This window comes from Brassica napus, chromosome C4 (assembly GCF_020379485.1).
Source record: "Brassica napus cultivar Da-Ae chromosome C4, Da-Ae, whole genome shotgun sequence".
NCBI lineage: Eukaryota > Viridiplantae > Streptophyta > Magnoliopsida > Brassicales > Brassicaceae > Brassica > Brassica napus.
Genome location: NC_063447.1, coordinates 59,790,303 through 59,801,347, shown reverse-complemented (window position 1 = coordinate 59,801,347; position 11,045 = coordinate 59,790,303). Strand labels below are relative to the sequence as shown.

General features: G+C 35.7%; 2 protein-coding genes across 2 annotated transcripts; one reads left to right on the top strand and one right to left on the bottom strand.

Moving 5' to 3' along the window:
• The first annotated feature begins 3,215 nt into the window (after window positions 1–3,215).
• LOC106391557 (delta-1-pyrroline-5-carboxylate synthase A) lies at window positions 3,216–8,100 on the top strand. Its single transcript, XM_013832233.3, has 19 exons — window positions 3,216–3,404; window positions 3,754–3,825; window positions 4,034–4,137; window positions 4,276–4,378; window positions 4,563–4,724; window positions 4,826–5,103; window positions 5,327–5,477; window positions 5,553–5,717; window positions 5,793–5,870; window positions 6,137–6,226; window positions 6,304–6,390; window positions 6,457–6,543; window positions 6,611–6,707; window positions 6,797–6,900; window positions 6,986–7,061; window positions 7,139–7,289; window positions 7,383–7,451; window positions 7,515–7,652; window positions 7,731–8,100. Exons 1-19 carry the CDS (start codon window positions 3,345–3,347, stop codon window positions 7,810–7,812), a joined length of 2,154 nt encoding a protein of 717 aa, XP_013687687.1. The 5' UTR covers window positions 3,216–3,344; the 3' UTR covers window positions 7,813–8,100.
• Window positions 8,101–8,686: 586 nt separating this feature from the next.
• LOC106391556 (mannose-1-phosphate guanylyltransferase 1) lies at window positions 8,687–10,961 on the bottom strand. Its single transcript, XM_013832230.3, has 4 exons — window positions 10,775–10,961; window positions 10,328–10,438; window positions 9,941–10,243; window positions 8,687–9,457 (listed from the first exon to the last, which is right to left on the bottom strand). The coding sequence occupies exons 2-4, from the start codon at window positions 10,436–10,438 to the stop codon at window positions 8,786–8,788; spliced, it is 1,086 nt and encodes a 361-aa protein (XP_013687684.1). The 5' UTR covers window positions 10,775–10,961; the 3' UTR covers window positions 8,687–8,785.
• Window positions 10,962–11,045: the final 84 nt, after the last annotated feature.

The window sequence follows — 11,045 nt, the reverse complement described above, 5'->3', positions numbered from 1 at the left end:
CTATGGCTTTGAGCCTTTGACCAAACCTCATGCACTATTTCATTGCGTTGATTACGTTTATTTTACTATTTACACTAATACAAATTAATATAATTATAGAATTTTGGAGATTTATTTGCTACACATTTAATGAAAGTTCATTCACTATTTCAGTCGCATGTGCATGCTTTTCGAGCCAATTCTTGGTTTTCCCGTGCATTTCCTATAGCTCACCAAAAGTATTCAAGTCATAATTTCTTCACACTAGAAATATCAAAATTGATTAATCTGAATCCATCACGAATGATCAATGGCTTCTTAAAAGGTCAATGTAATAAATGATGCTTGAATATACTGGGCAGTGGGCACGACGTCACCCGGGGAATCTCGATAATGGCGCTCATATATACATTATTTATCATATAAGCTAGTATAAAAATTTGACTGGCCATAATCCGTTTCATATTTTATCACACTGACATTATCATATTAGAGTATTGTACTAATTTTTTTTTTTTTTTGTCAGCGAGTATTGTACTAATTCTATATAGAAATTTGATTGGTTTTGACATTTTTGTGACATATAGTTTTTGTATTGGCAAAAAAGCTCTTGACGACTCAAGGAACAGAGTTATCTCAGGATCACTAATAAAATTTCGGGAAAAGAATATCTGGCATATTTATGTGATTGTACAATAATGATTAATTATTTATACAATCTTTTGTTTATTTGTATCAATGTAACATAATATTTTTGAGCATAAGGTAACATTTAAACATAAATGAGCACATCCACTAAAGCACTATAAAATATACTCCATCTGTTTTTAAAAGATGCATATTCTAGACTTTTCACATATATTAAGAAAACTCATTAAATATGCATTGTTTTTTGTGAATAACAATTTTTCATAATTTTTAGCCAATAGAAATTCAATAAACACTATTATTTTTTTTTAAACTTACAATTTTTCATAAAATCATACATTGAAAAGGTAAAAAATGTATCTTTTTGAAACAAATTTTTTTTCCAGAACATACATCTTTTAGGAACGGAAGGAGTATATAACCTTCAGCTTTCATATACCGACGAAAGTCGTATGTTTTCATAATAGATATTTGCTCCGTTTTATATTAGTTATCATCTTAAAGTTAAAATTTTATTTTATTTTAAATGTTGTTTTATGTTTTCAATGCAATATTTATTAATAATATTTTCAGTTTATTTTTTTATTAGTTAAAATATGACAATGTGTAAAAGTAATGATGTTTTTATTTTGAAAGTACATAAAATTAAATATTTTTTTAATTTGTGCGTAAAAACCTAAAATGACAACTAAAGTAAAACGGACAAAGCAGTAATTACAAACAAAATCTCACTTTTGCATCCGAGTATAAAGCATCAACTACCAAGTCTTGTCACATGAAAGGCAGAAAATGCCACATATAATCAACAATCGCTCAAAGACTTCTTTAATATCAACCTTTGTATTAACATTGGACATGGCAAAAGCTTATAGTAATGTTATTTGAAATCAATCTAATAATTTACTTTCTTGATTTTCTATCAATATAGGAATAAATACAAAATTTAATGTATACATATGGTCAAATAACATACACATTTTTATTTTTAATTGGAGTCTATATATCTTTCTATACATTGCTAATTTTTAGTAATCGATATTTTAAAGTTTTGATGAAGGATTCAATTATTTCTGGTCAACACGGAGTTTAACTAATCTGTGTGTTTAAAGTTTGACTTCATGATTTTCAAAACTTTATGGAAATTCACTGTAGAAAATAAGTTTTTTCCAAAGTAATTTTATGGAAAATACATTTTAACAATCAATGGGAATTTCAGGTGGCATTTAATATATGCAACAAAAGCGAAGTAAATAGGAACGAATATTATGATATCATATGAACCAACATGTAGCTTATTTGTTATTTAGGTATTCATTTATTTATTTCCAGTTAGTGATAAATCAAATACAAATTAGATTCCACGGCCAAACGTGATCATCATAATGATTTTTAATTTATAAAATATGGTTGTTTTTTTATAAACGATGGTTATTATAGATTGATATTATAGAAAACGCCTATAGTCAAGAGAAAAATCATCAAAAACTACATATTTTAATAGTATCTATAGATATTTTGCATGTGATATGGAAAATTTACAATACATCTAATTTTGTTGAATCTTTCATAACAAGAATATACATATTTGTTTCTAAATAGGTTGAGAGAAAGAAACATTTCGTAAGATGCATTAACCGTCCTCTTAAACGAAACATCTTTCCAATTTTAAGTCAAAAAAAAAAAAAAAAAAAAACATCTTTCCAATTCTAAAACAAAATAAATCTCTAGCTGTACATTTTTTCCAGTTAAAAATGGCTGATAAACGCACAACTATGATTATTTTTGATTACATCATACATCCCTACAATTAATCATTGCCCTCCTCTAGTGAAAGTGACTTAACTAGATTTTTTTGACGGGTATATTTTTTATTTTATATTTTTGTTAAAATTTAATTTTTATATTTGTGTTTTTAATCATATACTAGATTCTGATCCGCCCTTAAAAAGTCGGGTATATTTTTTGTTTTACATCTTTTTAGGTCTTTTCAATTGGTAATTTAAATATAGGTCTAATGGCATAAATTATAATAAATAATATTCTAAATAATGATAAAGATAAAAGAAATAATAGTTGGACCATACTTTTATCAATGGGTCACACTGCTATTTTAATAGAATATATATGTTTTTTTGTATAATATTTATCTTAAATGATTAATGAATTTTTTTAATAATTATATTAAAATAGTTAAACCACACTTATATTTATGGGTCAGGTTTCTGTTTTAATAGTATTGATACAAATGATTTTTAAAATGTTTTTACGCCGCGTAAAAAAGAGATTGTGGTTAATTTTAACCAGAGATACGTCATATCTAAAAAGAATTGCACTGCTGTCCGCTTTTCACCTGTCCTCTTCCGCTCCCCGTTTAGCCCTTTGTGTCGTTCACGTCCACGCGCTTCCTCAGCCGCCGATTTTTTAATTACCCAAAATACCCACACTATCTCCTAAGACGCACCCTAATCTCTTTACCATGCACTACCCAATCAACACGCGCCACTTCATCAATCAGAGTCTAATATTACAGATTTACCCTCGGACCCATACGTGGCGGCTCGTGGTTTGGTAGCAGGACCTGACTCTCTGGGTGCAGAGTCGTGCTTATAAAACCCCTTCATCTCTTCCTTGTTGATCCTCCACAACTTCCCTCACCAGATATTTCTAAACTCTGTCACTGACGAACCATTGAGTTTAACTAGTTACAGTCGACAACAATGGAGGAGCTGGATCGTTCCCGCGCTTTCGCCAAAGACGTCAAGCGTATCGTCGTTAAGGTATTGTCTCTCTCTCTCTCTCTCTATATATATATATATATATATGTTTCTCTTATCGAGAAACGTCTGCATTCTCAGATTTTGATCTGATGCATATCGTCATCGTTGGTTGATGTGGATGGGGTTTAGTGTGTGTTAATTTCATATTATATAAGTTTAAAATATGTGATAAATGTGAAAATTATATTGTTACCATAGTATAGTTTAAAGTGCATATAAACTCAAAATGTTTCTTGAATCTGTTTTGTCTAGTAACTGCGTTTATGAGAATGTTAATGCGCATGTCATTAGAAGAGACCAATGATCATTTATGGTAATTAGTCGTATATTTATGTTTTTGGAAGTAAAGGTTGGAACCGGTGTTGTGACTGGAAAAAGTGGAAGACTGGCTCTTGGTCGCTTAGGAGCTCTCTGTGAACAGGTGTTTTTTGTTTCTTAATATATAAAGCAGTTTGTTTGTTTTTTTTTTGCTTTATTCTCAAATTGTGAAGAGGTTTTATAAAAGACTTGAAAATGTTTAGAGCAATTCTCTCAAATAGCCATTTTTAAGTTTATGTAATTAAGTTTAAAAAAAATGTTTATGTAATTGCACCTTTAATTTTGTTTAAAAAAATATATTATAACGTCAGCTTGCGGAATTAAACTCGGATGGATTTGAGGTGATATTGGTGTCATCTGGTGCGGTTGGCCTTGGCCGTCAAAGGCTTCGCTACAGACAGTTAGTCAATAGCAGGTTAATCAAATATTGGCTACTTTTTTAACCATTAGTTTTATGGTTTGGGAAGATAACACTGAGATGTTTTTTTCCTGTGTTTATGATTTATTTATTTTCTTCTTTTTGTGCTGACGTTTGTTTATTTATTTATTGTAGCTTTGCGGATCTCCAGAAGCCTCAGACTGAACTTGATGGAAAGGCTTGTGCTGGTGTTGGACAAAGCAGTCTTATGGCTTACTATGAGACTATGTTCGACCAGGTGATTCTTCTCTTTCTTGAACAAAAATGGAAAAGAATATATTGTACGAGATTATGAGTCTCAACTCTCAACCTATTAGGCTTATAAAAATGTCTCCATCATATATGTGATCTCATTTTCAAGATTGTTGCTGTGTTAAATTCTAAATATTGATGCTTTGTCCCCTGTTGTTTTCTTTGGTCAGCTGGATGTGACGGCGGCTCAACTTCTGGTGAATGACAGCAGTTTCAGAGACAAGGATTTCAGGAAGCAACTTAATGAAACAGTCCAGTCCATGCTTGATCTGAGGGTGATTCCTATTTTCAACGAGAATGATGCTATTAGCACCAGAAGAGCTCCTTATCAGGTTTGTTTACTTATCTTTTATCCCTCTTAAGATGTTCTGTTTATCTTTTAAACTTAATCTTGTAGACTAATGTTCAGCTTCAATGCACTCAACATATGCAGGACTCCTCTGGCATCTTTTGGGATAACGACAGCTTAGCTGCTCTACTAGGGTTGGAACTCAAAGCTGATCTTCTGATCATTCTGAGCGATGTCGAAGGTCTTTACACCGGCCCTCCAAGTGACCCTGACTCAAAACTGATCCACACATTCATCAAAGAAAAACATCAAGATGAGATCACATTCGGCGACAAGTCAAGACTAGGAAGAGGTGGCATGACTGCAAAGGTCAAAGCTGCAGTGAATGCAGCTTATGCTGGGATCCCTGTCATCATAACCAGGTGTTAACCCCTTTGAAACTCATCATGCATAGTTTTCTTTTGTAGAAGCATGACCGGTCCTGAGATTTTGGAAGCTATAAATAATTTAATAAGCGATTTTTAATAATTTTTAAATGAATTCAGGGGCTATAGGCTAATGCTTTACAAGCCTATGCTCAGGACCGGCTCTGGTTAGAGGAATGTGTATTGGATGGAAAATTTATACTTTTGCTTGCTTTTGTAGTGGGTATTCAGCTGAGAACATAGATAAAGTCCTCAGAGGACTGCGTGTTGGAACGTTATTCCATCAAGATGCTCGTTTATGGGCTCCTGTCACAGATTCTAATGCTCGTGACATGGCAGTTGCTGCAAGGGAGAGTTCAAGAAAGCTTCAGGTACGTTCTAGAGCTTTCTTTAATATTTTGATCATGTCAGAAATGTAATCTAAACTGTTTATAATTTGCTGACAGGCCTTATCTTCAGAAGATAGGAAACAGATTCTGTATACTGTCGCCGATGCTCTTGAAGCGAATGAGAAAACGATCATAGATGAGAATGAGTTAGATGTGGCTGCTGCACAAGAAGCTGGACTTGAAGAGTCATTGGTGGCTCGCTTAGTTATGACACCTGCTAAGGTAAGCCTGTATTATTGGCGGTAGTATTGTACCATATTTGTGTTTTCTAATGATTTGTTATCTTGTGCTTGATAGATCATGAGCCTTGCAGCTTCAGTTCGTAAACTAGCTGATATGGAAGATCCTATTGGCCGTGTTTTAAAGAAAACTGAGGTGATTAGAGGACAACCTATTATCATATAATTAGTTTTATCAGTGTTCTAAAAATCGATCTACCCCGGGCCTAAGTGTCTGCCTAGTCAGCAAATCGGGTCTGAGCAAAATAATTGTTTAAAAACTCGGTCTAGGCGTTCAGAAAATTGGTTTAACTGCCCGCCTAAACATTAATCATCTATAAAGCCCCTAACCACCGCCTAACGATTTCTTGAACATTGAATGTGACATATAATAGTTGTTCTTTGTGACTATTGCTTTTACAGGTGGCAGATGGTCTTGTTCTAGAAAAGACCTCATCACCATTAGGTGTACTCCTGATTGTTTTTGAGTCCAGACCTGATGCACTTGTACAGGTATGTAAAGAGTCCATGTCCTTCTGTTTATCAAATGTGAATGTTCTGAAGCTGTGCTTTGCTTATGAACCAAACAGATAGCTTCACTTGCCATCAGGAGTGGGAATGGACTTCTATTGAAGGGTGGAAAGGAGGCCCGGCGATCAAATGCTATCTTACACAAGGTACATATACGGCTTACCTCAAAGTTACCACTCTGGATTCGTTTAATTTCATGGTAATTTTTTTAGGTGATTACTGATGCAATTCCAGAGACTGTTGGTGGTAAACTCATCGGACTTGTGACTTCAAGAGAAGAGATTCCTGATTTGCTCAAGGTAAAAACGAATCTACAAACTTGCATCTGCAACAACTGAAACTCACAGTTTGCATTTTGTGGTACAGCTTGATGATGTTATTGATCTTGTGATCCCAAGAGGCAGCAACAAGCTTGTTTCCCAGATCAAAAATACTACAAAGATCCCTGTTCTAGGTCATGCAGGTACTGTTTCAGCTTTATTCCTTCATAGAATTCAATAGTAGGATTCTGCTAGAGGAGTAATGATGACTTACTTGATTGTGTACTTATAGATGGAATCTGTCATGTATACATCGACAAGGCTTGTAATCTGGATATGGCTAAGCGCATAGTTTCTGATGCAAAGCTGGATTATCCAGCAGCCTGTAATGCCATGGTAAAGATAACTTCTACCTTTCCTCAAACTTTCAGTAATGCAATGAACTTTCTCATCTAATCTCCTCTTTACCGCTTCTTTTCAGGAAACCCTTCTAGTGCATAAGGATTTAGAGCAGAACGCTGAGCTCAATGAGCTCATATTTGCTCTTCAGAGCAATGGTAAGTCATAAATGAGCTTATATACATGTACATACCTTCAGTATACTATAGCCTCATGAGGTATATTAAAACTGCAGGAGTTACTTTGTATGGTGGACCAAGAGCAAGTGCAATACTGAACATACCAGAAGCACCTTCGTTCAAGCATGAGTACTGTTCCAAGTCTTGCACTGTTGAAGTTGTAGATGATGTTCATGGTGCTATAGATCACATTCACGGACATGGGAGGTAAAAAAAACTCCACATAACAGACATTAACTCTTGTAATCTTTTGCATCTTGTGTTTGAAATGCTCACTCTTTTATCTTTTCGTATTAGCAGTGCACACACAGACTGCATTGTGACAGAGGATCCAGAAGTTGCAGAGCTATTCCTTCGCCAAGTAGATAGGTAAAGATAACAAGATCACACAAATTTGCTTAATCATCTCTGACTTTGATTGTCTTTGAACAGCGCTGCTGTGTTCCACAACGCAAGCACAAGATTCTCTGATGGTTTTCGATTTGGACTTGGTGCTGAGGTGGGAATAAGCACAGGCAGGATCCATGCCCGTGGTCCAGTGGGAGTGGAAGGGTTGCTTACAACAAGATGGTACAGTTTTTGGTTTCATTTTGAACTTTCATTGTTAAAATTGTTATAATCATGAATGGTGGTGGTTGGTGGTTGCAGGATAATGAGAGGAAACGGACAAGTTGTGGATGGAGACAATGGGATTGCTTACACTCATCAAGACATTCCCATCCAAGCTTAGAAGACTTTGTGTTGTGTGTGTGTTTGTATTTGAGACTTTGAAGAGGAGAGGATGGGCTTTTAGTTTTCCTCTCTGTATCCTATTTTACTATTGTTATATTGAAACCCTCTCTCTTATGAGAAGTGGTTTTGATTTTAGGGGTTTAGGGAGTGTGCACCAAAAATAAGTTCCATTTTACCACATGAAGAACATTTTTATTATTAGCTTCTCTTCTTGTCCAAAACAAAACTCTTTGTAAGGCTACCTACACTACACCTTTCTGATGTTATCTTGTATTTTTGGGTTTGAGTTTGGTTTTTGCTTTTACCGTAAGTTCTCAAAGATTCTTCAAAACGGTTAAAACATAATGAATGCTAAAACCTTATCATCATCATTTTCATAGGTGTCAAGGCTAGGCATGCTTACTACAACTTTAACATTCTCCCCCTTGTACTCTCTAGTCAATGTTACAGTCTCTGATGCTCAGGATTGTCTTCGATTTTGCAGCGGAAGATTCATGGAGCCGTCTATTCATCTTGCTTCCAACAAAACAATAATAGAATGCTGGAACATGATTAGAATTACCTAAAAGTGAAGAACTTTGCAATAAGTTTCTAAAGCAAATGCATTGTAAAGAGTGTTTTAGATAAAGCAGTGCCTTTGTTTACAAGTAATAAGGAATAAGGACAAAACAACCCCATGCTTTGTCTTAGGAACACTGTTAATGTTATTGTGAAATGTAAAGATGTTATTGCATAGACTTGATACACAAGCTTTATTAATACAGAATTGATAAAATGTGTTGATTAAGTTACAAAACTTCAAATAATTGAGAACTGTTTGACAAGTTATAGAGACAAAAACACCAAAAGGCATAAACCCTAACAACAAGATATACAGCATTTTTTTTTCCTTTATTCAATCCAATAAGAATAACAAAAGCACAAAGTTGAAAGATTCAAAACACACACAAAGTTCCAACATAGATATCATATCACATGACTATCTCTGGCTTCAAGATGTTGGATTTGATCTCCTTATGTGGCAAAACAACTCCTCCATTAGTATAAATCTCATCACCCACATGAACATCTTCCCCAAGTATCGTCATATTCTCAATCCTAGCCCACTGCCCCACCGTCGAGTGCCACCCAATGATACTACTCGAGACACACGCATGCTTCTTGATCCTTACCCCACGCATCACCGTGCACCGCGAGAGCCTCACCCCTGACTCAACAACGCACCCCGGACCAATAGCCACGTCCGGTCCTATCAAACACCCTTCCCCAATCTTAGCCGTTTCATCCACCAAAACATTCCCAACAATGTGTGCACCGGTGGTTAGCTTCCCTGGAGATTTCTTCCTCAGAGAGTCTAAGTAGAGTCTTAGACCCGTTATGTAGTCTTTGGGTTGTCCAATGTCCATCCAGAATCCTGGTAGCACCATTGCATAGAGCCCTTGAGCTGCTGCTATCTTGGGGAAGGTCTCTTTCTCTATTGAGGTTGGTCTTAGCTCAATCTTGTCGAGAACAGATGGGTTTAGAAGGTAGATCCCAGCGTTGATCTTGTTGCCTACATACAGCTTTGGCTTCTCCACAAACTTCTCTACCTTTCCTGTTGTTTCTTCCATCACCACAACTCCATACTTCGACGGTTCATCAACCTATATAACCAATATACACACAAGTTCACATTAGATGAAGAAACATACTAGTCCCTTAGTCATGGGCATACTATCCGAAAACCGAACCAAATAAACCAGAAACCGCACCAAAATTTACAAAAACCCGAACTGTTCCTAACTCTCTAAACCCGAAAAACTGAAATTAAACCCGAATTACTCGAATATTTTTCAATTTTTCCGGGTTTAACTCGAGTTTTCGTTTTTTTTTTTTAGTTTTTTTGGCTTTAAACCCGAACCTAACCCGAACTAAATCTAATTCAGTTTCACTTCGGGTTTTATGAAAAAATAGAAAACCACACCGAACACGACATTACCCGAACCGATCCAATCCAAAAAAATGTCCGGGTCCTAAACGGGTCCTAAACACCCCAATCCAAATAACCCGAAAACCGAATAACCCGAACCAGAAAGCCGAATGCCCAGCACTACTAGTCCCCCCATATTTGATCAGATTAGTCTCACCTTTGTGACCATAATGGAGGCTTCACCACCATGAGCTTTGTGAAACTCAATCATTTCTCTGAGCGGGTACTCACTGATCACATCACTGTTGAGCACAAAGAAAGGCTCTCCAGATCCATCAACCAATTTGTCTCTAGCTAAAGCCAGAGGACCAGCAGTACCCATAGGCTCAGTCTCCTGTGAGCAAGTGATTTTGATTTCCAGCTTCGCCTCAAAGTCCTTCAAGAAGTTAAGCATCACCTCTGGCTGGTAATTGATGGCTAACACCACTTCATCAACTCCAACTGCCTTGAGCGCCTCTATCTATAAAACATTCATGATGAAAAAGTGGTTAGCTAGCGGAAGCTTAACATGTAAGAGAAGAATGGTGCATTGTAGTAGTTATACCTGATGAAGGATCATGGGTTTGTTAGCAAAATCAACGAGCGGCTTTGGGAAACTTAGAGTCAATGGTCTCAAGCGAGTACCGAACCCTCCAACAAGAATGAGTGCCTTCATCTTTAGTAATAAATGCTAACGTCAGATCTAATGAAGATTGATACGAATGAAACAAAGCAACAAAGGCCAAGGAAATCCAGATCCACAAAACACACAATTGATCAAAAACGATACAACAAAAAAAAAAAAGCTAAATCAGACAAAGCAGAAACCTTTTGCCCAAAAAAGAAGAAAAAAAACAGCTGCGTAATCATTCAGACAACAAACCCAACAGCTGTTTAAAGTAGCATCACGTTACTAAGATGATAAAAAAAAAAAAAGCTTAAACCCAGATCAGACAAAAACAAAATGCATCACATCACATGGAGAGCAAAGTATGAAACTTTAAGGCATTACCTTTGGAAGAGAGATCTCACCGGATCGAAGAGATCTGAGAGAGTTTGGGGGTCAGGCTGAGATGTGATGAATGAAAGGCAAGTTATTTATCAAAAGGACATCCTTTTCTTATATATACACCGTGACGATTAACGAAAAGAGTTGCGTTATTTTGATAATTAAATAAAAAAACATATTGTATAAAAAAATTTACATGTTAATTTGAGACTTTGACTTTGTTTTCTGGGTGGAGAAGTAAAGGTCCAACGTCGCGTAGATGTCTACCAATCCG

What these genes read in the sequence shown, in the direction of transcription:
- LOC106391557 (XM_013832233.3), top strand. Translation starts at nt 3,345, where the DNA reads ATGGAGGAGCTGGATCGTTCCCGCGCTTTCGCCAAAGACGTCAAGCGT. An exon ending in TCAAGCGTATCGTCGTTAAG is followed by an intron (nt 3,405 to 3,753) that starts GTATTGTCTCTC and finishes TTGGAAGTAAAG; the next exon opens with GTTGGAACCGGTGTTGTGAC. An exon ending in AGATTCCTGATTTGCTCAAG is followed by an intron (nt 6,544 to 6,610) that starts GTAAAAACGAAT and finishes TTTGTGGTACAG; the next exon opens with CTTGATGATGTTATTGATCT.
- LOC106391556 (XM_013832230.3), bottom strand. Translation starts at nt 10,438, where the DNA reads ATGAAGGCACTCATTCTTGTTGGAGGGTTCGGTACTCGCTTGAGACCA. An exon ending in AACCCATGATCCTTCATCAG is followed by an intron (nt 10,244 to 10,327) that starts GTATAACTACTA and finishes AATGTTTTATAG; the next exon opens with ATAGAGGCGCTCAAGGCAGT. An exon ending in CCTCCATTATGGTCACAAAG is followed by an intron (nt 9,458 to 9,940) that starts GTGAGACTAATC and finishes TTGGTTATATAG; the next exon opens with GTTGATGAACCGTCGAAGTA.